At 37.1% G+C, this 26,981-nt stretch overlaps 1 protein-coding gene across 7 annotated transcripts in view; it reads right to left on the bottom strand.

The window, feature by feature from the left end:
* Positions 1-26,981, bottom strand: part of CEP128 (centrosomal protein 128) — a 432,903-nt gene that overhangs the window by 307,440 nt on the left and 98,482 nt on the right. For 5 of the 7 annotated variants that reach the window (XM_068557945.1, XM_068558268.1, XM_068558030.1 and 2 more), the window contains 3 exons: positions 16,859-16,933; positions 15,128-15,260; positions 8,680-8,831 (listed from right to left, as the gene is read on the bottom strand). The exons of 1 other annotated variant lie outside the window; for it this stretch is intronic. In XM_068557945.1, coding sequence (XP_068414046.1) covers positions 8,680-8,831; positions 15,128-15,260; positions 16,859-16,933 — 360 coding nt within the window. The remainder of the gene's footprint in view (positions 1-8,679; positions 8,832-15,127; positions 15,261-16,858; positions 16,934-26,981) is intronic. One more of the 7 variants, XM_068558193.1, reaches the window with a different exon arrangement.

Here is a 26,981-nt window from a genome sequence, read left to right as displayed (position 1 = left end):
TTTGAAAAGGGTCTAAGTCTTTAATTCATAAGTGGCTCCCAGAATGCCACAAGTTTGAATTATAACATCAATGCATACTGGTAAATGCCCCAGAGCAAAATCTGTGCACAGCAACATATCAAAAGAAAATGTAAACAGAAGGTTAAGCATCAGAGTGGAAGCAGAGGAGATTGTTAGAAAGACAGAAGAAATCAGTTCAACATACTCCAGGAATAAAGACAGAATCTGCTAAAGTAAACAGGATCTCTGGGTACAAGAATGCTGTTAAAAGAGAGGTAGAGGGGAGCAACAGTCAGCTCTACCCACCACCAGAGCCTCCCATCAAGCCTCTTAGATAGCCTCAACCACCAGAGGGCAGACAGCAGAAGCAAGAAAAACTACAATCCTGCAGCCTGTGGACCAAAAACCACAGTTACAGAAAGATAGACAAGATGAAAAGGCAGAGGGCTATGTACCAGATGGAGGAACAAGAAAAAACCCCAGAAAAACAACTAAATGAAGTGGAGATAGGCAACCTTCCAGAAAAAGAATTCAGAATAATGATAGCGAAGATGATCCAGGACCTCGGAATAAGAATGGAGGCAAAGATTGAGAAGATGCAAGAAATGATTAACAAAGACCTAGAAGAATTAAAGAACAAACAAACAGAGATGACCAATACAATAACTGAAATGAAAACTACACTAGAAGGAATCAATAGCAGAATAACTGAGGCAGAAGAACGGATAAGTGACCTGGAAGACAGAATGGTGGAATTCACTGCTGCGCAACAGACTAAAGAAAAAAGAATGAAAAGAAATGAAGACAGCTTAAGAGACCTCTGGGACAACATTAAACGCAACAACATTCGCATTATAGGGGTCCCAGAAGGTGGAGAGAGAGAGAAAGGACCAGAGAAAATATTTGAAGAGATTACAGTCGAAAACTTCCCTAACATGGGAAAGGAAATAGCCACCCAAGTCCAGGAAGCGCAGAGAGTCCCATACAGGATAAACCCAAGGAGAAACACGCCGAGACACATAGTAATCAAAGTGGCAAAAATTAAACACAAAGAAAAATTATTGAAAGCAGCAAGGGAAAAACGACAAATAACATACAAGGGAACTCCCCATAAGGTTAACAGCTGATTTCTCAGCAGAAACTCTGCAAGCCAGAAGGGAGTGGCATGATATACTTAAAGTGATGAAAGGGAAGAACCTACAACCAAGATTACTCTACCCGGCAAGGATCTCATTTAGATTTGATGGAGAAATCAACAGCTTTACAGACAAGCAAAAGCTAAGAGAATTCAGCACCACCAAACCAGCTCTACAACAAATGCTAAAGGAACTTCTCTAAGTGGGAAACACAAGAGAAGTAAAGGACCTACAAAAACAAACCCAAAACAATTAAGAAAATGGTCATAGGAACATACATATCGATAATTACCTTAAACGTGAATGGATTAAATGCCCCAACCAAAAGACATAGACTGGCTGAATGGATACAAAAACAAGACCCATATATATGCTGTCTACAAGAGACCCACTTTAGACCTAGGGACACATACAGACTGAAAGTGAGGGGATGGAAAAAGATATTCCATGCAAATGGAAATCAAAAGAAAGCTGGAGTAGCTATACTCATCACAGATAAAATAGACTTTAAAATAAAGAATGTTACAAGAGACAAGGAAGGACACTACATAATGATCCAGGGATCAATCCAAGAAGAAGATATAACAATTATAAATATATATGCACCCAACATAGGAGCACCTCAATACATAAGGCAACTGCTAACAGCTATAAAAGAGGAAATTGACAGTAACACAATCATAGTGGGGGACTTTAACACTTCACTTACACCAATGGACAGATCATCCAAAATGAAAATAAATAAGGAAACAGAAGCTTTAAATGACACAATAGACCAGATAGATTTAATTGATATATATAGGACATTCCATCCCAAAACAGCAGATTACACGTTCTTCTCAAGTGCGTACGGAACATTCTCCAGGATAGATCACATCGTGGGTCACAAATCAAGCCTCAGTAAATTTAAGAAAATTGAAATCATATCAAGCATCTTTTCTGACCACAACGCTATGAGATTAGAAATGAATTACAGGGAAAAAAATGTAAAAAAGACAAACACATGGAGGCTAAACAATACGTTACTAAATAACCAAGAGATCACTGAAGAAATCAAAGAGGAAATAAAAAAATACCTAGAGACAAATGACAATGAAAACACGACGACCCAAAACCTATGGGATGCAGCGAAAGCAGTTCTAAGAGGGAAGTTTATAGCTATACAAGCCTACCTCAAGAAACAAGAAAAATCTCAAATAAACAATCTAACCTTACACCTAAAGAAACTAGAGAAAGAAGAACAAACAAAACCCAGAGTTAGCAGAAGGAAAGAAATCATAAAGATCAGAGCAGAAATAAATGAAATAGAAACAAAGAAAACAATAGCAAAGATCAATAAAACTAAAAGTTGGTTCTTTGAGAAGATAAACAAAATTGATAAGCCATCAGCCAGACTCATCAAGAAAAAGAGGGAGAGGACTCAAATCAATAAAATCAGAAATGAAAAAGGAGAAGTTACAACAGACACTGCAGAAATACAAAGCATCCTAAGAGACTACTACAAGCAACTTTATGCCAATAAAATGGACAACCTGGAAGAAATGGACAAATTTTTAGAAAGGTATAACCTTCCAAGACTGAACCAGGAAGAAACAGAAAATATGAACAGACCAATCACAAGTAATGAAATTGAAACTGTGATTAAAAATCTTCCAACAAACAAAAGCCCAGGACCAGATGGCTTCACAGGTGAATTCTATCAAACATTTAGAGAAGAGCTAACACCTATCCTTCTCAAACTCTTCCAAAATATTGCAGAGGAAGGAACACTCCCAAACTCATTCTATGAGGCCACCATCACCCTGATACCAAAACCAGACAAAGACACTACAAAAAAAGAAAATTACAGACCAATATCACTGATGATTATAGATGCAAAAATCCTCAACAAACTACTAGCAAACAGAATCCAACAACACATTAAAAGGATCATACACCACGATCAAGTGGGATTTATCCCAGGGATGCAAGGATTCTTCAGTATACGCAAATCAATCAATGTGATACACCATATTAACAAATTGAAGAATAAAAACCATATGATCATCTCAATAGATGCAGAAAAAGCTTTCGACAAAATTCAACACCCATTTATGATAAAAACTCTCCAGAAAGTGGGCATAGAGGGAACCTACCTCAACATAATAAAGGCCATATATGACAAACCCACAGGAAACATCATTCTCAATGGTGAAAAACTGAAAGCATTTCCTCTAAGATCAGGAACGAGACAAGGATGTCCACTCTCACCACTATAAAAAAAAAAAAAAAAAAAAAGAGAGGTAGAGGGTGGGGGAGCCTTACCATAGCCACGAACAAACAGTCCTTTAGACATCATTACTCTCTGATTCTGTGTTCGCCAACAACTTTTTGGTTACTAATTCAGCTTTCTAAAATGTAGGTACAGAAAACTGGGAGACTGGTGCCCTGCACAAGAGAAGAGTGTATAAATATCCACGTAGGATTCCCACAGGGTACATCAATGAACTGGCACTCTTCTATATACTGTTCTCTTGCAAGTGTCACTATTAATATGAACCAGCATCCTGGGTCACATTAATTCTAGGACACAGAAAACTCAAGTTTCCAGATGTCTTGTCCAGAGGACAAGACACTGAAAAATGGTATCTTTACCAAGGTAGGGACATCAAGGTCAGATTTGTCTTGGTGACAGGACCGCTTTCTTCTGCAGCCCCATTTCTCCTTTATTTCAACCTGCTTTGAAATTTTAAAGAAACATATCCAGATTACTTTAAGACAGTGTGAGATGGGTGCCATACGATCCTCAGTGACATAGGCAAAAGGATGGTTCAGAAAGAAGGATTATCACTTGCAATGGATACAATCGAAGAAGGCTTCAGGGAGGAAAAGCTTTAGAATTTCCACAAAAAGAGGACACTATGGAAACACTGAACAACTAGAACAGAGACAAAAGATGGAAATGAGGACGGAAGATAAAGAAAAAATGAGTCTACAAGACTGTATAAGGTTCTGCAGGAGAGGTGTTAGGTCAAGGTTAAAGAGAAAGACATTAATGATCAAACAAACCACAAGAAATGTTACCATTCAAATGTTCTTGGGCCTGATCAATAATCTCATTTTATGCATCTTTTCTTACTTACATTCGATTTCCAAAAAAGCAACTAAAGGAGATTAATTTCCATTTTTTATAGAATGTATAAGGCAATACTCCATGCCACCAAAAGTAAAGCAGAGGCTAAATGTTTTTCAATTAAATTTCAATAAATTTTCCACTGTTAGAGATTAAATTGAGTGATCCATGACCTATATATATCTCTCTCACAAAGTCTATACTAGATGTCACTTTGAGAATAGCTTAGGAATAAAGATATTCAAAGGGCCTCCACAAGTATAAAAAATAAACAAGCCATAATCAGAAGTGTCACTAAATCTAAAACAACTGATATAAATTTAATTAATTATTTTACTGTTAAAAATAAGAAAAATCAGGGAAAACTGATAAATGGTAATTTCTTCGAGTATGAACAATGTCTTTTTGTGATATCCTTTTCAATGGAAATTAGGAAAAAAATCTTTCATCCCCCAAAAGGAATTTCAATTATACTCGCAACAAACTCAAAGAACATTCTATGTCAATTTTAGAATATCATCTTCATAGAACAGGGAAATCTGAGGGGTTTTTGTTCATTGCTATGTCACCAGTAACTAGAACAGTGCCTGGCATGTAATAGATGGTCATTAACTATTTCATATGTGAGTAAATGTTCAATCCTTCTCTCCAATTGTGGTTCATATCCAAATCTATACAACCTACCCCAACTAACCCAAGAGAATTCCAACTCTTCTGGTAACACATGTGAAAATGTAAAAGAACTATTAATTTAGGACAAAGGGAAAGCCAGCCTCTTTCAATGAGAGCATTATTACAGTATAAATAATTTTTAAATGTCTACATACTTGAGGTTTTTTCAATTTATTCCATAAATGGTAAATAAAAAGAAACAATGGGAAGGAAGGGAGAAGAGGAAGGAGGGAGGGAGGACAGACCAACATGTGGTTTTAAACAACTCAGCAAAGAGATTTTTCTGCCTCTGGCATCATTAGCATAGTTTGTTTTTTTTTTTAATATTTAACTTTGACAAAATAATCATATATTTTACCACATTTGTCAGCAGAATAAAAGGCTAAATAATTCTCATAAAAAAACTTTAAAAGTCCTACAATTACAACTGCTCTGAGAATATTTCTAGTAAGAATTTATTAAACATGTAGAGAGGAAGGCAAGATCAAGATGGCAGAGTAGGAAGACCTTCAGCTCACCTCCTCCCAAGGACACACGAAAACTTCAACTACTTATAGAACAACTATCTCTGAGAATGACCTGAAGACTAGCAGAATAGCTCTTCCACAATTAAGGATATAAAGAAAGAAAACCACACCAAGATGAGTACAAGGGGAAGAGAAGTAATTTAGTCACAACCCAGCAGGTCAACCCCCAGCAGGTGACCCAAAAGAGAAAGGAGATGTCACAAACTCAGAGGTCCTCCCTAAGGAACAAGGGGTTCAGTCCCAACTTCGGGTACCCCAGCCCTGCAGACTGGCACCTGGAAGACAAGCCCCCTTAACTGGTTTTGAAAACCAGCAGGGCTTACAGCCAGGAGAGCTGGAGGGCTGTAGAAAACTGAGACTTTGCTCTTAAAGACTGGCAACACAAACTTACTCCAAGTCCCAGAACAGAGGCAGCAGAGTGACAAGTGCCTAACACCCTAGCTGTCCTGCCAAGACTGCCTCATCAGACCCCCCCCAGCCCACGCAAGGCTCCCTCTCCAGTCCCCCACCAAGGCGGCAATCCCTGGCACACCCCTGGAGAAGCCTTGGTTCATGCTGGGCTCCAACTCTAGCCCCTCTGGCTCCAGCCCCCTTGCCAAGGTGGTGGCCCTCTATGGGCCTTGGGCAAAGCCCCAGCCCATACGGCTCCAGCTCCAGCACCCCTACCACCAGGGAGCAGCCCCCAATACACCCCAGGAGAAGCCCAGGATCACTTCGGCTCCAGCCCTTCCATAAAAGCCACTGGACATACATAGTCTGTATAAAGACACTCCTACACAAGGACACATCTTCAAGACATGGAGAGGTAACTGTTTCTCTGAATTCATGGAGACAAACACAAAAAGTGAAGCAAAATGAGAAGACTGAGGACTCTGTTCCAAACAAACGAACAAAATAAAACCCCAGGAAAAAAACACAAAACTAATGAAATGAAGGTAAGTAATTTACCTGATACAGAGTTTAAAGCAATGCTCGTAAAAATGCTCACTGAACTTGGGAGAAAGGAAGAACACAATTAGAACTTCGAAAAAGAATTAGAAAATATAAAAAAGAAGGAATCAGAGGTGAAGAATACAATAACTGAAATGAAAAATACACTAGAGGCAATCAACTGCAGATGAGGTGATGCAGAAGAATACGTAAGCAACCTGGAAGACAGAATAGCTGAAATCACTAAATCAGAACAGCAAAAAGAAAAAAGAATTTTTAAAAATGAGGAGAGTTTAAGAGACCTCTAAGATAACATCAAGCATAGTAACATTCACATTATAGAGGTCCCAGAAGGAGAGGAGAAAGAAAGGGGTAGAAAATGTATTTGATGAAATAACGGCTGAAAATTTAACCTGCTGGAAGAAACAGATATCCAGGTCCAGGAAGCAAAGAAAATCCCAAACAAGATGAACCCAAAGAGATCCACACCAAGACATACCATAATTAAAACAGTAGAAGTTAAAGAGAGAATTTTAAAGGCAGCAAAAAAAAAAAAAAAAATCAAGTCACATACAAGGGAAGCCCCATAAAGCTATCACCTGATTTCTCAGCAGAAACTTTACAGGCCAGAAGGGAGTGGTATGATATATTTTATTTAAAGTGATGAGAGGAAAAACACCTACAACCAAGGATACTCATGTGGCAAAGTTATTCAGAATTGAAGAAGAGATAAAGAGTTTCCCAGACAAGAAAAAACTAAGAAGGGGTTAACACCACTAAACCAGCCTTCCAAGAAATGTTAAAGGAACTTCATTAGGTGAAAAAGGAAAGGCCCTATAAAGGTAGGAAAATATATGAAAGGAAAACACCTTACTGGTAAAGGAAAATATATAGTAAAGGCAGTGAATCAACCACTTAAAAAGCTAGTGGAAGGTTAAAAGACAAGTCAGAAAATCAACTGTAACTACAATAAACAGTTAAGGATACACAAAAAGATGTAAAATTTGATGTCAAAAACATAAAACATGGTGGGGGGGGAATAAAAAATGTAGAGATTTTAGACTGTGTTTAAACTTAACTATCAGCTTAAAGTTAATTAATTAATTAATTAAAATACATTTTCTATTAATGTACAGACAAGATGAAAGAGAAACTCAGACTGCAGTAACATTAAATATTTCCTTTGGATTGTATAAAGTTATATGCTTTTAACACCAATTTTCTACCTTTTATTATTATTTAGGAAATTCTTCAAATCTGGCAACTTATTACAATTAGAACACAACTTCACTAATAAGAACAGAGTAAGACTGATACATATCTGTTTCCAAATGTGTCCTCCATGTTTGATCTAATTTGCATAATTAAAATAGGAATTAAGCCATTTTCTTTTTATGAAGTTCTTTCCTTTGATTTTTTTTCTTTTTTAGCTAGTGGATCCTTCTTTTTTTTTTTTTTTTCTTTTTTTTAATATTTATTTATTTAGTTACTTTATTTTTGGCTGTTTTGGGTCTTCGTTTCTGTGCAAGGGCTTTCTCTAGTTGTGGCGAGCGGGGGCAACTCTTCATCGCGGCGCACGGGCCTCTCATTGTCGCGGCCTCTCTTGTTGCGGAGCACAAGCTCCAGACGCGCAGGCTCAGTAGTTGTGGCGCACGGGCCCAGTTACTCTGCGGCATGTGGGATCTTCCCAAACCAGGGCTCGAATCTGTGTCCCCTGCATTGTCAGGCAGATTCTCAACCACTGCGCCACCAGGGAAGCCCCTTTCCTTTGATTTTTAATATTTTCTGATACTTACGCCATCTGTACTAGATAAAAGGCAACCTGGAAATGGTAGCTGCCTAGTTACACTTCACTCATGGTTACCACATCATTCATGACTACTACACAACTCTAAATTGATGGAGGCATCAACTCTACCTCATAGAAAACAGCTGGAGATTTGAAACCCTTTATGTTTCCAAAGAAAAAATATCACTAATAACTTTTTGCTGTGCCTTCTGCCAGTTTCACCCCCCCCAAATAACTGTTTCTTCAAAGAAAAAAGGCCCCTCTGTGTGAGGGACGGGCTCAATTGCTACTGGAACAAGAATATTTTCAAGTTTGATAGGTATCCTGGCTTTGAGGTCCCAATGAAGAGAAATTTTTATATGTAATTAAAGTGGTCATCTATATAACTTTACCTTATCTATATCCAAACTAGAGTTCATAAAACATCACAATCTTTATATTAAAATTTCATTAAGCAATTCTGTGAAACAGAACTGAAGTCCTTTGAATACAGCTTAAAAACAGCAAAGTCACCTCTACTTGTGCTGCCAAACGTACTCTCTCCTTGTCTTTTCGCTCCAAGCACCGCTTCACTTCCTCTAACTCAGATGCCATTGCACTGAAGTTCAGCTGCACTCTCCAATCTGACATCTGCTTCTCCAGATCCTCTTTTTCCCGCTCAACCCCTTAAAAGAGAAAATGTAAAGCTTGATGGTTGTTCGTTACTCACAGGATAATGTACTTTCGAATGGTATGTTTTAATACTCTACCTAATACAATCCACTTATTAACTGTCACTGTCACCCAACAGACTTTTCAGAATTTGTCATTCTATTGTTTCAAGTCTCACACAGTTTTCTAGAATATACACATTGCTGTGTCATCCAATATTATCACATTTTGATACTAAACTTAAAGTGTTATCTGATTTCTAGTACAATTTATTTCAAGAAAATGCTATGCATTTTTTCTTTAATTTGCCTTACATTCCTATATTACCCCCAAACTCTAAAACAAAAATACTGAAAGAATTTTCAACTAAGCTTCTCCACCTAACTGAAGTTAGTGAAGTTCACACAACAAAACACTTTTCTTGCAACGTAAACAAATGATGCTGCTAAATCTTGATTGTGTTATGACCTCTAATCTATTAATTCTGGAGACTACTACCTACAATTGTATCACTGAACAATACAAATTGACTTAGTATTTATTTTTAGTTCAACATGAAATACTTGGTATATGATGAACAGGGCACTATTAACACCATCTTTTTCAAAGATAAATAACACTAAAATCCTTTTCTCAATGAGCTTGTATTCCAAGAATAGAAAGAAAACATATAAATAAAGTACTTCCATGAATTTAAGATGTCAAAAATTGGAACATATGTTATCAATTTAAAACTACTCTTTTTCTAGTAGCTTCCTTTCCAGAATAGGAAAGAAGGAAGGAAACACTAGCAAATCCAATTTATAGATCATTCGTAAGACACATCCTAACTTTAGAAATATTAAAATGTCAAAATTGTACATTTTGGATGAAAGATACATAGGTATTTTAATAGTGTGATAAGAGCACTTATAGATACTAGACAAATATTTCTCTATAGCTGTATAATTTCTGTATAATAAATGGTTATTATACAAAAATAGTCCAAAGGATAGAATGATTAACTATCTTAATGAGAAACTGAGGTAGGAAGAACTGGTTACTATGGTAGTTCTAAAAAATAGATACAAAATTTCACCAAGCAAAGGAGATGGAGTTGGGGTGATATTTCAGGGAAAGGAAACAGCATAAAGCATAGAGGAACAATATTGGATTTCATATTCAGGTAACTGCACACACAGGAGTTCTACATAGCTAATACATATGAGGGCGGGAAACAGGAGAGTCAGCAGGGAGTTATGCACTGCCAGGGAGCTTAGAAATTAGCCTACAGACCAGGAGTTAACAAACGTTTTCTGTAAAGGGTCAGACAGTAAATATTTCAGCTATATGGCCTCTGTCACAACTACTTATTTCTGCTATTATATTGCAAAAGTGACCTGGACAATGCATAAATGAATGGGAGTAGCTTTAGTCCAATGAAGTTTCTTTACAAAAACAGGAGGCGGTCTGGATTTGGCCCATGGGCCATACTCTGCCCACCCCTGCTAGGTCTTCAACGTGAAAATATGCATATTTTTTATGTGTAAATGTATTTATTCATTTGACAAATACACACATTCATTCATCTTATAAATACATTTTTTATTTTATAAATTTATATATGCATATGTGTGTGCATATATCTCTCTACAGTACCTATCTACATATAGACATAGACATGTTTCATGATATATGTAACATTAGTGTATACACACACATATACAAATTAACATTAGTGTGAATATATTATACAAATTATGGAGATAATACATATGAATATGTGTATAAGCACATATACATATATGTATGTTTATAAAACACACATGTATTTGGTGTGATGACAATACTTTGATATGTTTCATAATATAGATATAAAATATGAGTGTGGATATATATAAATATATGGATATATACACATATATACACATATAATGAAACATTTATCAAAAATAAAATACTTAAAACATAAAGTATAAAATATAGTGTTACAAACACTCTCCTCCCACACCCAGCGGGTTATATGTTCCATTTTAAAGAACTCTTGCTACAAACAATGATGGGTCAGTACAGGATAGTAGGTAAGAGTTCAAGTTTGGGTAGAAAAAAGATTTGGTCTGCTACTTCCAACAAATGTAACTTTAAGCAAGGCACTCAATTTCTTTGTTCTTTAGTCTCTTTTTTTTAAGTCATTAAAATGGAAGTAAGAATATTCCCCCCTCATAGAATAGTTGTAAGAACTAAAGGAGACAGTGTAAAATGAGTAGCATAATGCCCTGTAAGAACTCAATAAATTATAATGAGAGGTTTTAATCAAGAGAATAACATGAAAGGTTTGTGTCTTAGAAGGGTCCCTTTAGTACCAGTACAGAAGACAGATTACAGACAAGCTATTCAACAGAGTAAGACAAGTTAAGAGGGTAACAGAGATGAGATGAAGCATGGCTAAACTGGGCTAGGGGGAACAAGAAAGAAGCAACTTCAAGAGATATCAGGATCTACAAATAGACAGAATGTAGAGACTAATTAGATGGAGGGGAGAAGGAATAAGTTTGGATGTTCTTTGTATTTTAGGCTTATCTGGATAAAGAATGATACGATCAATTAAGATAGGACATAAAAACAGGTTTTGAGGAAAGTATGAATTCAGTTGTAAATCGGCTGACTGAGCATTCTGGAAAGGCATATATTGATGCCCAATGAACAACTCCTTCTGGAGGGTTGAAGGTTAGGAGAGTGAGATGAGCTAGATTTAGGGATCATCGTTTGTAGGTGATAGCTAAGGCATAAGATTAAATAACAACCCCTAGGGAGAGGTACTAAGTGAGAAAAATCATAAATAGGATTCTAGACAACAGCGGCATTTAAAAGGCAAACTGTAAACAAGAGGAAAAGATTCAAATACAAAGACTGAAAACAATTAAGACAGAAGAACCAGGAAAGAGTAGGAACAATGAAGTCAGTGGAAGAGTTCTAAGAGGAAACAAACAGGAGTCAAGTAAGGCAAGTAATGGAAAGATTCCTTTGAATTTGACAGAGAAGACCACTAGTAAACTAAGCAAAGTCAATTTTAGAAGCAGAAGTGGAAGTCATTTTGCAGTGGGTAGAGGAACAAACAGCAGGCAGAGCGTGATGAGTGTAATTTCTTATGTAGCATTTTTAAAAATAATACAAGTATTCTATAAAGATGAAAACTCTAGAACTGTTAAAAGAAGGTGAAGAAGTCCACTGTCACAATGACAAGAGAACTTTAAGGGTTTTTTTTTTAACCTAGGAAGTAGTTAAAAAAAAGAGAGATTCTTCTAGTCCTCAAAGACACCAAAAATAACTAGACTTTATGAGACAACAAAACATATAACAAATGTACCACCGAATCTTTTTCCAAACAAAATAAGAATTCCTATGTGCATCTTTATGAAAATTTGATGAATAATCTAATACCTTATATTTTACTTTTAAAAATAAATTTTAAAGTATTTGATGTTAAAATATGATTAAATTACAACATCACATGAAACTCAAGCAAACTTAATGGCATGCAAATATATTAGGATAGGTATGTCAAAATTTGCCATCCAGTGAAGATTTTCTGGCAATGTGGAAATTCTAACTTAGGCAACATATTGAGCTATGTGTAGGGAATCTGGGGAATTTGTAACATCAAATGCTTACAAGAGTTTCTACAGTAATTTAGGCATCTGAGTAAGAAGCATTAATATTTAAATAGTCTGAAATAGTCTACTAGAAACCATTATAAAATTTCAGTATCAACATTTCTGTTAAACACAAACTTTCAAAAAGAAATACATCCAGAGTAATTAAATTCCACAACCTAAATCAACACCTCCACTGAAAAAGCATTCTAACAATTTTCAAACACAAAGTCTTCCTAATCAACATAAGAAAAAGCCAGTCATATTGTTGATAACCACTTCTACAATGTGATTAAATTTTGTCACCAATCTCCAAGTAACAAAAAGATAGAATCTTAATTGTATGCATATATTGGAAAAAAAATACGTGTGTGTGTGTGTGTGTGTGTGTGTGTGTGTGTGTGTGTGTGTGTGTGTGTGAATCTGAAAAAAATTCCACTACTGGCTTGCTGTCTCTTTCTAAAAGAAAGACTCATGAGATAAGCAGGTCTGACAACAGAAATGGGTTTAAAAATCAAGAAGAGAAGACATTAAAATTGGATGCTAATATCAGCAAAAAACAAGTGAAATTTGAAATTAAAGACACAATACCATTTACATTAGCATCCAAAAAAATTAAATACTTAGGTATAAACCTAACAAAATCTATATGATGAAAACTACCAAACTCTGATGAAAGAAAGATTAACAAAATAAAGATTAACAAAATAAAGATTAACAAAATAAAGATTAACAAAATAAATGGAGAGATATTCCATGTTCATGGACAGGAAGATTCAATATTGTCAAAATGTCAGTTCTTCCCAACTTCATCAATAGATTCAATGCAAGCACAATCAAAATCCCAGCAAGTTATTCTTTGTATATTGACAACTTGATTCTAAAGTTACATGGAATGTCAAAGAATCCAGAATAGCCAGTGCAGTACTGAAGGAGAAGAAAAGATTTAGAGGACTGACACTATCCAACAAAACAGTGTGGTACTGGCAAAAAAAAAATGGTCAGGTAGATACATGGGACAGAATAGAGAGTCCAGAAGTAGGCCCACATAAAAACAGTCAACTGATCTTTGCCAAAGAAGCAAAGGCAATACAATGGAGAAAAGATAGTTTTTCAACAAACGGTGCTGGAACTGAAGCCCTACATGCAAAAAAATGAATCTAGACACAGATCTTACACCTTTCACAAAAATTAATTCAAAATGGATCACAGATTTAAATGTAAAATGCAAAATTATAAAACTCTTAGAAGACAAGAGAATGATTTGGGGTTTGGTGATGGCTTTTTAGATGCAACACCAAAGTCACAGTCCATGAAAGAAAGAAATGACAAGCTGGACTTCATTAAAAATTTTGGCTCTGTGAAAGACATTGTCAAGAGAATGAAAAGACAAGCCACAGACTGTGAGAAATTATTTGCAAAGACATATCTGATAAAGAACTGCCATCCAAAATATACAAAGGACTCTTAAAACTAACAATAAGAAAACAAACAACCATACTAAGAAATGGGCCAAAGACTTTAATGAATATCTCACCAAAAAAGATACACATACGGCAAATAAGCATACGAATAGATGCTCCACACCACATGTTATTAGGGAAATGCAAATTAAAAAAAAAAACAACAACAATGATATGCCACTACAAACCTATCTGAATGGCCAAAATCCAGAACATTGACAACTTCAAATGTTGACAAGGATACAGAACAACAGGAAATCTCATTCACTGCTGGTAGAGGGAAAAATGATACAGCCATTCTGGAAGACAGTTTGGAAGATTCTTACAAAACTAAACGTACTCTTGCCATATAATCCAGCCATCACACTCTTTGGTATTTACCCAAAAGAGATGAAAACTTACGTCCACACAAAAATCTGCACGCAGACATTTAGTTTACAGCAGTTGTATTCATAATCGCCAAAACTTGGAAGCAACCAAGACGGGCTTCTGTATGTGAACAGATAAATACACTGTGGTACATCCAAACAATGAAATATTATGCAGTGCTTTAAGAAAAAAAATTTTTAAAAGAGCTACCAAGCCATGAAAAGACATGGAGGAAACTTAGAGGCATATTACTAAGTAAAAGGAGCCAATCTGAAAAGGCTACACACTGTATGATTCCAACCGTATTAGGTTCTGGAAAAGGCAAAACTATGGAAACAATAAAAAGATCAGTACTTGCCAGAAGTTAGGGGAGAGAGGGATGAATAGTGAAACACAGAGGATTTTTAAGACAGTGAAACTACTCTATGATACTATAATGGTGGATACATGTCATTATGTTTGTCCAATCCTGTAGAACACACAACAAGAGTGAACCCTAATGTAAAATACAGACTTTGGATGACAATGATGTGTCAATGTAGGGCTCATCAGTTATAACAACTGTACCACTGTGGAGAGGGGTGCTGATAGTGGGGGAAGCTGTGACATGTGGGAGCAGGGGTACATGGGAAATCTCTGTACCTTCTGCTCAATGGTGCTATAAACATAAAATTAAAAAATTAAGTCTGTATTTAAAAAACTGGATGCTAAATTATGATTAACTTGGAAAACCTTGTAGTAGATCAAGAAATGGGATGAAAAGAACATAAGGAAAGCAATTCTGAAAATGGGAAATATTTAAGAAAGATCAAAAACGCCCCAGACATTTACAAGTCAGAATTATACCTCTTCTAAACCTCCAGTCATCTTCTTGTTCGTCCTGATGGTTTGACTGTTGCTTGGAAATCTGAGATACTTGATGTACTAAGCCTTTTTGATCACCTTCTGCTTTCGTAAGTTGTGTACGGAGTTCTTCTACCTAAATACACACAGTCAAAAATGAAACTTTTATCAGTTTTAAAAGCAGGAAAAGAATAACTGAACTTACAAATTATTTTTCTAGGGAAAAAAAAATTTACTTCCAATGGGCTATTGTAAGCACAAGTTGAAGCCAAGTTAATCTCCTTGTTATGCCAAGCACAGTGGAACAGTCTCTTGCTCCATTTCTTTATTCCTCCCATTCCGTCCACAAACAATGAATGTTCTTTCCCCTTCTCTGTGTCTACCGTGACAAAGAATTTGATCACACTTTTTTTAAATCCCTATTTTCACCTCAGTCCACTCTACTGTTATTAACCCAAACTACCCCCAATTAAGTACTATACATTTTTATATTTTTCACTTATTTTCTTTCATGTGAACATAGTCTATTGGTTGGTAAAGTCAAATGAAATGATCACAATTTAGCACACTGTGATATCAAAGTACTGCTCAAAATAAATAAGCAATAAAAGCTGTTAAATAAACTATAAAATCCTTAAGGTAAGGTACCATTTTATTCATCTGCGTATATCTGGAGACTAGCAAGCATGTCCACACTGACCTTTAAACAAGTCAGCAGTGGCAGAAAGACTCAGGTAAAGTCACAATGACAACCTTAACACATAAATCTCTTATTTCAAAAGATAAGATTAGAAATTACAAGGCAGAGTTCAAAAAAAAAAAAAAAGAATCAGAAGGAAATGAATACAAATATAAACTTCCAAAAAAGAAAGTCTAAACTCTGCCAACATTAATTCCATTGGACCACTGGCTGCAAAACAAAGCCATTACACATTTTTAAACATTTTGTAAAACAGGAGCTACGGTGTTTCAGATGCTTCAGGATTAAATGTCAAAACGTAATACTCGTTTTGAACGTCTAAGATGTCTGACAACTTTGCCTACCTAGCATATTATGTAGTGAGTTATGTAACCCACACCTCAAAACAGAGGAAGTTACAATTGCAATTTATATTAAACACAGGCAGAAAGGTAGTTAGAAACCCACATGCCCTTATCCAATGTGTATAAAATGGCTATTTCAAGTTACTGAACTTTAAATATCAGAAGCACCAAACTCCTATTATGGGCTAATGGGCTGCAAAATGTTATGCTTTAAAATTAAGCCTTATCTCTGGTTAAAAGGAAGCAGGTAGCATCTTGAAAATGTGAATATAAGACAGTGATGCATTCAAAGTAACTTGAACATGCAAGGTCTGTTTTATGTATTTTACTTCCTCCTTCACTCTCTAACGTCTCCTTGAATAAAATTAAGCTCCTGGGAAAATTTTATCTTACACATCCAGTCTCACTTTTACACTGGTTATGCTGAGAGAGATAATTCCTAAACTGGAAAAGCAATCAGCAAGATAACACTGTCACAGTGGGAACCTGGGCTGGTGTTTTGTATTGGCTTTCTCTGAATCTTCCTGAAAGGATTTCATCTTTTGCTTATGTGTATTAATATACATTCCTTAAGGAAAAAAACTTCTAGATCTAAGGTTTTTTTTCCCTTTCACAAAGACATTTAATAGGGAAAGAGACTGAATCCTGATTTAATTTAAAAGCAGATTAGCATAGCTTGCATAGACTTACCTGATGCAAAAGTGTTTCTCTGCTGCCTTCTGACTGATTCAATAACCTTCGAGATAGCTCCAATTCCTGTTCAAGCTAGAGTTTCAACAAAGAATAAGGAAAAATGTCCAATGGGGCAGAAGATAACTAAACTATTACAGGCTCAGTTTAAGAGGAGAAAAGTGAAAAAGTTTTCAGATTTTTACAGCTAACATAAAAGGAAAAATATCTTGCTATAAACATATATCAATGCTCCCATTAAAATAATGGTAATTAAATAACAAAAAGTGAACCAGACCAGACTGCAGGAGGTCTGGGCTCTAGTCAGTTCCATCTCAATTACGACCCCCATTTAAATCTCTTTTCCTTAGGCCTCCTTTCTGTCACCTCTAAAATAAGGATTTTATATTAGATAATCTGAGATCCCTTCAGTTCTAAATCATTTTCATGTAAATTCTAAAGCAGTTTTTTCTTTAAATTACTACATGTAGTATCATATGAACTAAATTAGAATAAAAATTTCAGGGACCCAATGACTCAAAGTATATTTCATCCAATTGGTTATTTTTTATATTCTTAATATTCTTATATTCCTAATACTTCCAATATTACTAACATTTCTAAAAATTTTAATCAGAATAAGATATTTTAAATTTCCCTAATAATATTGCCATTAGATAAGTATGCACAGAAAATGTGCCAGTTAGGTGACTAAATACCCTACAAAGGCAATGTGCTTAGCTTACCTCAAGCTGAAAAATATAACAGGATGTGAAGGGGAGAAGAATATGCCACTCCAAAATATGCCTCTTTGGCACAAGTATTATTCTGAGCTGATGGCAATCAAAACCCAGCAGACTCAGGAGAAGCTTTTTACCTTCCCCTAAATTGCATTTAAAAATTTAAAAAGGAGGTCTGTAATAGAAAGAGAGCTGTTACCAAAGATAACTTTCTATATCTGAAAGACTTCTCTGTACGGCAGGGCAAACATTTGTTTACCATACATATACTCTTCTCATCTTCCTGTGAACTGTGTTCCTCCCCTTTGAAGCCCCAAGCCCCTATTCCTTGCCTTAGTTCAGGATGGTAGATAAGCCTCAACTGCCTGGCCGTCTTTGAGTCTCATATTTTTATGGGGCTCCCACACATACAAAATTAAACTTGTCTTTCTCCTGTTAATCTGTTTTATGTCAATTTAATTATTATACCAGCCAAAGAACCTAGAAGGGTAAAGGGAAAATTATTTTTCCTCCCCTACAGATGGGACACTTCTGTTAAAAATCCAGAGCTTACATATGCTGGACATGTTAGCACTTTGTAAGGGTAAGGTGGTTTTGTGAAATCACAAATTTATATTAAGATGTTATTAAGTGCTTTGATTTGTAATAGTTATCCTAAATTATCATTTCATTTGAACAAACTACTATCTATACATTAGTCTTTCAGAAATTGTACATGTGGAAGGTGTGACTATTAAGGAGTAGCATGAGGGAACACTGTGGTGATGGAACAGTTCCGTATTTTGACTATCGCGGCAATAAGATTGAGATTCATGAGATAAAACTGCACAGAAGTACACACACACACAAACACTCAACACACAAATGAGTACACACATAAAGCTGGTGCAATCTGCATAAGCTCTATGCATTGTAACAGTGTCAATTTCCCAGTTTTGATGTTGGATGGCAATTATAGAAAATGTTATCACTAAGAATAACTGGCCCATGGTACATTTGGTTTTGCAACACCTTATGAATCTATTATTATTTCAAAATAATTTTTTCATCCAGTTATATAAGTTTTTTAAAAGTGTGCATGCAGCTCAGAAAATAACTATCACATATTTTTAAAAGTACAGTTGACCCTTGAGCAACATGGGTTTGAACTGCACAAGTCCACTTATACAAGGATTTTTTTCACTCGTAAATACTACAGTACTATAGGACTGAATTCACATATGTGAAACCATGGCTAGAGAGAAACTGCAAATACGGAGAGCTGACTACATGTTATACTCGGATTTTTGACTGCACAGAGGGTCAGGGCACCTAAGCCCCCATTGTTCAAGGGCCAACTGTAAATCAACTATAAAGGACACGTGGAAGCAGAGAATCCACACAAAATATTATCTGACCTGTTCTCTTGTTTCTATAAACAAATAAAAAGGGAAGAGGGGAGACGAGGCAAGATGGCGGAAGAGTAAGACGCGGAGATCACCTTCCTTCCCACAGATACAGTAGAAATACATCTACACGTGGAACTGCTCCTACAGAACACCCACTGAATGCTGGCAGAAGACGTCAGACCTCCCAAAAGGCAAGAAAATCCCCACGTACCTGGGTAGGGCAAAAGAAAAAAGAAAAAACAGAGACAAAAGAATAGGGACGGGACCTGCACCAGTGGGAGGGAGCTGTGAAGGAGGAAAGGTTTCCACACACTAGGAAGCCCCTTCGCGGGCAGAGACTGCGAGTGGCGGGGGGGAAGCTTCGGAGCCACGGAGGACAGCGCAGCCACAGGGGTGCGGAGGGCAAAGCAGAGAGATTCCCGCACGGAGGATCAGTGCCGGGTAGCACTCACCAGCCCGAGAGGCTTGTCTGCTCAGCCGCCGGGGCGGGCGGGGGCTGGGAGCTGAGGCTCGGGCTTCAGTGCTAGCCGGGAGGGAGTCCGGGGAAAAAGTCTGCAGCTGCCGAAGAGGCAAGAGACTTTTTTTTGCCTCTTTGTTTCGCGGCGCGCAAGGAGAGGGGATTCAGGGTGCCGCCTAAACGAACCCCCGAGACGGGCGCGAGCCGCGGCTATCAGCGCGGACCCCAGAGACGGACAGGAGATGCTAGGGCTGCTGCTGCCGCCATCAGGAAGCCTGTGTGCAAGCACAGGTCACTCTCCACACCGCCCCTCCCGGGAGCCAGTGCAGCCCGCCACTGCCAGGGTCCCGTGATCCAGGGACAACTTCCCCGGGGGAACGCACGGCGCGTCTCAGGCTGGTGCAATGTCACGCCGGCCTCTGCCGCCACAGGCTCGCCCCGACTCCTCCGTACCGCTCCCTCCCCCCGGCCTGAGTGAGCCAGAGCCCCCGAAGCAGCTGCTCCTTTAACCCCGTTCTGTCTGGGCGGGGAACAGACGCCCTCAGGCGACCTACATGCAGAGGCGAGTCAAAATCCAAAGCTGAACCCCGGGAGCTGTGTGAACAAAGAAGAGAAAGGGAAATCTCTCCCAGCAGCCTCAGAAGCAGCGGATTAAAGCTCCACAAACAACTTGATGTGCCTGCATCTGTTGAATACCTGAATAGACAACGAATCATCCCAAATTCAGGAGGTGGACTTTGGGAGCAGGATATATTAATTTTTCCCCTTTTCCTTTTTTTGTGAGTGTATATGTGTATGCTTCTGGGTGAGATTTTGTCTGTATAGCTTTGCTTTCACCATTAGTCCTAGGGTTAGGTCCATCCGTTTTTTTGTTTTTTTGTTTTTTTTCTTTTTTTACTTAAAAAAATTTTCTTTTCCTAATAAATGTTTTCTTAATAATTTTTTCCTTATTTCCTATCTTTAGAAATTTAAAAAAATTTTTAATAAGTTTTTCATATTTTTTATTTTTAAAAATTAAAATTTTTTTCTTAAATTTTTTCTTAATTTTTTTCTTATTTTTTATTATAAAAAATTAATAAATCTATTTTTAAACATTAAAAAACTTTTTTTCTTAATAAATTTATTGTTAATTTCCTTTTTCTTATTTTTTATTATAATAGTTTTATTTTATTTTATTTTATCCTCTTTCTTTCTTTCTTTCTATTTTTTTCTCCCTTTTATTCTGAGCCGTGTGGATGAAAGGCTCTTGGTGCTCCAGCCAGGCATCAGGGCCGTGCCTCTGAGATGGGAGAGCCAACTTCAGAACACTGGTCCACAAGAGACCTTCCAGCTCCACGTAATACCAAACGGCGAAAATCTCTCAGAGATCTCCATCTCAACATCAAGACCCAGCTTCATTCAACGACCAGCAAGCTACAGTGCTGGACACCCTATGCCAAACAACTAGCAAGACAGGAATACAGCCCCATCCATTAGCAGAGAGGCTGCCTAAAATCATAATAAGGCCACAGACACCCCAAAACACACCACCAGACGTGGACGTGCCCACCAGAAAGACAAGATCCAACCTCATCCAACAGAACACAGGCACTAGTCCCCTCCACCAGGAAGCCTACACAACCCGCTGAACCAACCTTAGCCACTGGGGACAGATACCAAAAACAACAGGAACTACGAACCTGCAGCCTGTGAAAAGGAGACCCCAAACACAGTAAGATAAGCAAAATGGGAAGACAAAAAAACACACAGCAGGTGAAGGAGCAGGGTCAAAACACACCAGACCTAACAAATGAAGAGGAAATAGGCAGTCTACCTGAAAAAGAATTCAGAATAATGATAGTAAAGATGATCCAAAATCGTGGAAACAGAATAGACAAAATGCAAGAAACATTTAACAAGGACGTAGAAAAGCTAAAGAGGAACCAAGCAACGATGAAAAACACAATAAATGAAATTAAAAATACTCTAGACGGGATCAACAGCAGAATAACTGAGGCAGAAGAACGGATAAGTGACCTGGAAGATAAAATGGTGGAAATAGCTACTGCAGAGCAGAATAAAGAAAAAAGAATGAAAAGAACTGAGGACAGCCTCAGAGACCTCTGGGACAACATTAAACGCACCAACATTCGAATTATAGGGGTCCCAGAAGAAGAGAAAAAGAAAGGGACTGAGAAAATATTTGAAGAGATTATAGTTGAAAACTTCCCTAATATGGGAAAGGAAATAGTTAATCAAGTCCTGGAAGCACAGAGAGTCCCATACAGGATAAATCCAAGGAGAAACATGCCAAGACACATATTAATCAAACTATCAAAAATTAAATATAAAGAAAACTTATTAAAAGCAGCAAGGGAAAAACAACAAATAACACACAAGGGAATCCCCATAAGGTTAGCAGCTGATCTTTCAGCAGAAACTCTGCAAGCCAGAAGGGAGTGGCAGGATATACTTAAAGTCATGAAGGAGAAAAACCTACAACCAAGGTTACTCTACCCAGCAAGGATCTCTTTCAGATTTGATGGAGAAATTAAAACCTTTACAGACAAGCAAAAGCTGAGAGAGTTCAGCACCACCAAACCAGCTTTACAACAAATGCTAAAGGAACTTCTCTAGGCAAGAAACACAAGAGAAGGAAAACACCTACAATAACAAACCCAAAACATTTAAGAAAATGGGAATAGGAACATACATATCGATAATTACCTTAAATGTAAATGGATTAAATGCTCCCACCGAAAGACACAGACTGGCTGAAGGGATAGAAAAACAAGACCCATATATATGCTGTCTACAAGAGACACACTTCAGACCTAGGGACACATACAGACTGAAAGTGAGGGGATGGAAAAAGATATTCCATGCAAATGGAAATGAAAAGAAAGCTGGAGTAGCAATTCTCACATCAGACAAAATAGACTTTAAAATAAAGACTATTACAAGAGACAAAGAAGGACACTATATAATGATCAAGGGATCGATCCAAGAGGAAGGTATAACAACTGTAAATATTTATGCACCCAACATAGGAGCACCTCAATACATAAGGCAAATACTAACAGCCATAAAAAGGGAAATCGACAGCAACACAATCATAGTAGGGGACTTTAACACCCCACTTTCACCAATGGACAGATCATCCAAAATGAAAATAAATAAGGAAACACAAGCTTTAAATGATACATTAAACAAGATGGACTTAATTGACATTTATAGGACATTCCACCCAAAAACAACAGAATACACATTTTTCTCAAGTGCTCATGGAACATTCTCCAGTACAGATCATATCTTGGGTCACAAATCAAGCCTGGGTAAATTTAAGAAAATTGAAATCGTATCAAGTATCTTTTCCAACCACAACGCTATGAGACTAGATATCAATTACAGGAAAAGATCTGTAAAAAATCCAAACACATGGAGGCTACACAATACACTACTTAATAACGAAGTGATCACTGAAGAAATCAAAGGGGAAATCAAAAAATACCTAGAAACAAATGACAATGGAGACACGACAACCCAAAACCTATGGGATGCAGCAAAAGCAGTTCTAAGAGGGAATTTTATAGCAATACAAGCCTACATCAAGAAACAGGAAACATCTCGAATAAACAACCTAACCTTGCACCTAAAGCAATTAGAGAAAGAAGAGCAAAAAAACCCCAAAGCTAGAAGAAGGAAAAAAATCATAAAGATCAGATCAGAAATAAATGAAAAAGAAATGAAGGAACAATAGCAAAAATCAACGAAACTAAAGTCAGAAACAGAAAAACAAATACAGTATGCTAACACATATATATGGAATCTAAGGAAGAAAAAAAAAAGGTCATGAAGAACCTAGTGGCAAGACGGGAATAAAGACACAGACCTACTAGAGAATGGACTTGAGGATATGGGGAGGGGGAGGGGTGAGATGTGACAAGGTGAGAGAGTGTCATGGACATATATACACTACCAAATGTAAAATAGATAGCTAGTGGGAAGCAGCCGCATAGCACAGGGAGATCAGCTCGGTGCTTTGTGACTACCTAGAGGGGTGGGATAGGGAGGGTGGGAGGGAGGGAGACGCAAGAGGGAAGAGATATGGGAACATATGTATATGTATAACTGATACACTTTGTTATAAAGCAAAAACTGACACACCATTGTAAAGCAATTATACTCCAATAAAGATGTTTAAAAAAAAAAAAATCCTAGTTTGAAAATGGGTAGTTGACAAAAGAAATTAAACTGTCTATAAATATATGGAAAATGTTTGCACTATCAATGAAAAACTATTAGTAAAAGTGACCTATCATTTTTACTTAAAAAAAAAAAAAAAGGGAAGAAATCGCACTGAAGTCAACATGGTTTCAAAATCTACCAGGGCCCATACTGGTCATGTTTCCTGGGTAATATCAGCATTTACAACTCCCAAAGAGCAAACTGGATGACCTGATGTACCTTGTTTACCACCGTAAAGGCAGCATGGACGCATCATGCAACTTTACATAGGTTGGTGAAATAAAATAAAGGAGGTAAGGGTAGATAGAAAAGGCAATACGGAGTAAAGAAAATTATATCACAAGCAAATTTTCACTTTATCATTCATTACCTTGGGCTTGGCCTTTAATCTACTCATTTGCAAATTGAAGAGAGTTCTCTGGCCTCTGAGTTACTTTCTAGGTCTAAAATGCTACACTCTATAGCCTCACAGACATGAATTCATATCAAAGATACTTAATATTTAATGAGAATAGAGGATTTTTTGGAACTAGGCTGGTAACTGTTCCTATCTTCTATAACAAAAATGAGTAGATGCAAAATACTCAACCTTTAAACAACAGGTCTTTCCCAACCCTACAGTAAAGTCAACCTCTTTAAATGTTCTCCAGCAAGGAATGGTCAAGTTTAATTTGCACCTAGAAAAGGAGAGCGGCCAGGAGACAAGGTAGCGAACTACCTGTGTATGTTTCCAAGAGCAAGCAGCAGAGAGTGGCAGAGCCCTCAAGCCAAGTGACTCCACATCAAAACATAAAGGCTTCACTGCACTCTAACAAATGGCCTCAGGGACACTTTCCAAGGTACTCAATGAATATCACTGGCCCCAAAAAGCAGGCCTCTTTAAAAGTTAATTTTCAAAGGGGAGACAGCAGAAGCAAGAGTAACTACAATTCTGCACCCTGTGGAAGAAAAACCACATTCACAGAAAGATAGACAAGATGAAAAGGCAGAGGACTTTGTACCAGATGAAGGAACAAGATAAAACGCCAGAAAAACAACTAAATGAAGTGGAGATAAGCAACCTTCCAGAAAAAGAATTCAGAACAATGATAGTGAAGATGATCCAGGACCTCAGAAAAAGAATGGAGGCAAAGATCGAGAAGATGCAAGAAATGTTTACCAAAGACCTAGAAGAATTAAAGAACAATCAATCAGAGATGAACAACACAATAACTGAAACGAAAACTATAACAGAAGGAATCAACAGCAGAATAACTGAGGCAGAAGAACGGATAAGTGACCTGGAAGACAGAATGGTAGAATTCACTGTCGTGGAACAGAATAAAGAAAAAAGAATGAAAAGAAATGCAGACAGCCTAAGAGACCTCTGGGACAACATTAAACGCAACAACATTCGCATTATAGGGGTCCCAGAAGGAGAAGACAGAGAGAGAAAGGACCCGAGAAAATATTTGAAGAGATTATAGTCGAAAACTTCCCTAACATGGGAAAGGAACTAGCCACCCAAGTGCAGGAAGCGCAGAGAGTCCCAGGTAGGATAAATCCAAGGAGAAACACGCCGAGACACAGAGTAATCAACTTGACAAAAATTAGAGACAAAGAAAAATTACTGAAAGCAACAAGGATAAAACGACAAATAACATACAAGGGAACTCCCATAATGTTTACAGCTGATTTCTCACCAGAAACTCTACAAGCCAGAAGGGAGTGGCAAGATATATTTACAGTGAAGAAAGGGAAGAACCTACAACCAAGATTACTCTACCTGGCAAGGATCTCATTCAGATTCGAGGGAGAAATCAAAAGCTTTACAGACAAGCAAAAGCTAAGAGAATTCAGCACCACCAAACCAGCTCTACAACAAATGCTAAAGGAACTTCTCTACGTGGGAAACACAAGAGAAGAAGAGGACCTACAAAAACAAACCAATAACAATTAAGAAAATGGTCATAGGAACATACATATCGATAATTACCTTAAACGTGAATGGATTAAATGCTCCAACCAAAAGACACAGGCTCACTGAAAGGATACAAAAACAAGACCCATCTATATGCTGTCTACAGGAGACCCACTTCAGACGTAGGGACACATACAGATTGAAAGTGAGGGAATGGAAAAAGATATTCCATGCAAATGGAAATCAAAAGAAAGCTGGAGTAGCAATAATCATATCAGATAAAACAGACTTTAAAATAAAGAATGTAGCAAGAGACAAGGAAGGACACTACATAATGATCAAGGGATCAATCCAAGAAGAAGATATAACAATTATAAATATATATGCACCCAACATAGGAGCACCTCAATACATAAGGCAACTGCTAACAACTCTAAAAGAGGAAGTCGACAGTAACACAATAACAGTGGAGGACTTTAACACCTCACTCACACCAATGGACAGATCATCCAGGCAGAAAATGAATAAGGAAACACAAGCTTTAAATGACACAATAGACCTGATAAATTTAATTGATATTTATAGGACATTCCATCCAAAAACAGCAGATTACACTTTCTTCTCAAGTGCGCACAGAACATTCTCCAGGATAGATCACATCGTGGGTCACAAATCAAGCCTTGGTAAATTTAAGAAAACTGAAATCATATCAAGCATCTTTTCCAACCACAACACTGTGAGATTAGAAATCAATTACAGGGGAAAAAAACCGTAAAAAACACAAACACATGTAGGCTAAACAATACGTTACTAAATAACCAAGAGACCACTGAAGAAATCGAAGAGGAAATCAAAAAATACCTAGAGACAAATGACACTGAAAACACGACGATCCAAAACCTATGGGATGCAGCGAAAGCAGTTCTAAGAGGGAAGTTTATAGCTATACAAGCCTACCTCAAGAAACAAGAAACATCTCAAATAAACAATCTAACCTTACACCTAAAGGAACTAGAGAAAGACGAACAAACAAAACCCAAAGTTAGTAGAAGGAAAGAACTCATAAAGATCACAGCAGAAATAAATGAAATAGAAACAAAGAAAACAATAGCAAAGATCAATAAAACTAAAAGCTGGTTCTTTGAGAAGATAAACAAAATTGATAAACCTTTAGCCAGACTCATCAAGAACAAGAGGGAGAGGACTCAAATCAGTAAAATGAGATATGAAAAAGGAGAAGTTACAACAGACACTGCAGAAATACAAAGCATCATAAGAGACTACTCCAAGCAACTCTATGCCAAAAAAATGGACAACCTGGAAGAAATGGACAAATTCTTAGAAAGGTATAACCTTTCAAGACTGACCCAGGAAGAAATAGAAAATATGAACAGACCAATCACAAGTAATGAAATTGAAACTGTGACTAAAA

The sequence above is a fragment of the Eschrichtius robustus genome, chromosome 1, assembly GCF_028021215.1.
Source record: "Eschrichtius robustus isolate mEscRob2 chromosome 1, mEscRob2.pri, whole genome shotgun sequence".
Taxonomy (NCBI): Eukaryota; Metazoa; Chordata; class Mammalia; order Artiodactyla; family Eschrichtiidae; genus Eschrichtius; species Eschrichtius robustus.
This window is presented reverse-complemented; position numbering and strand designations above follow the sequence as displayed.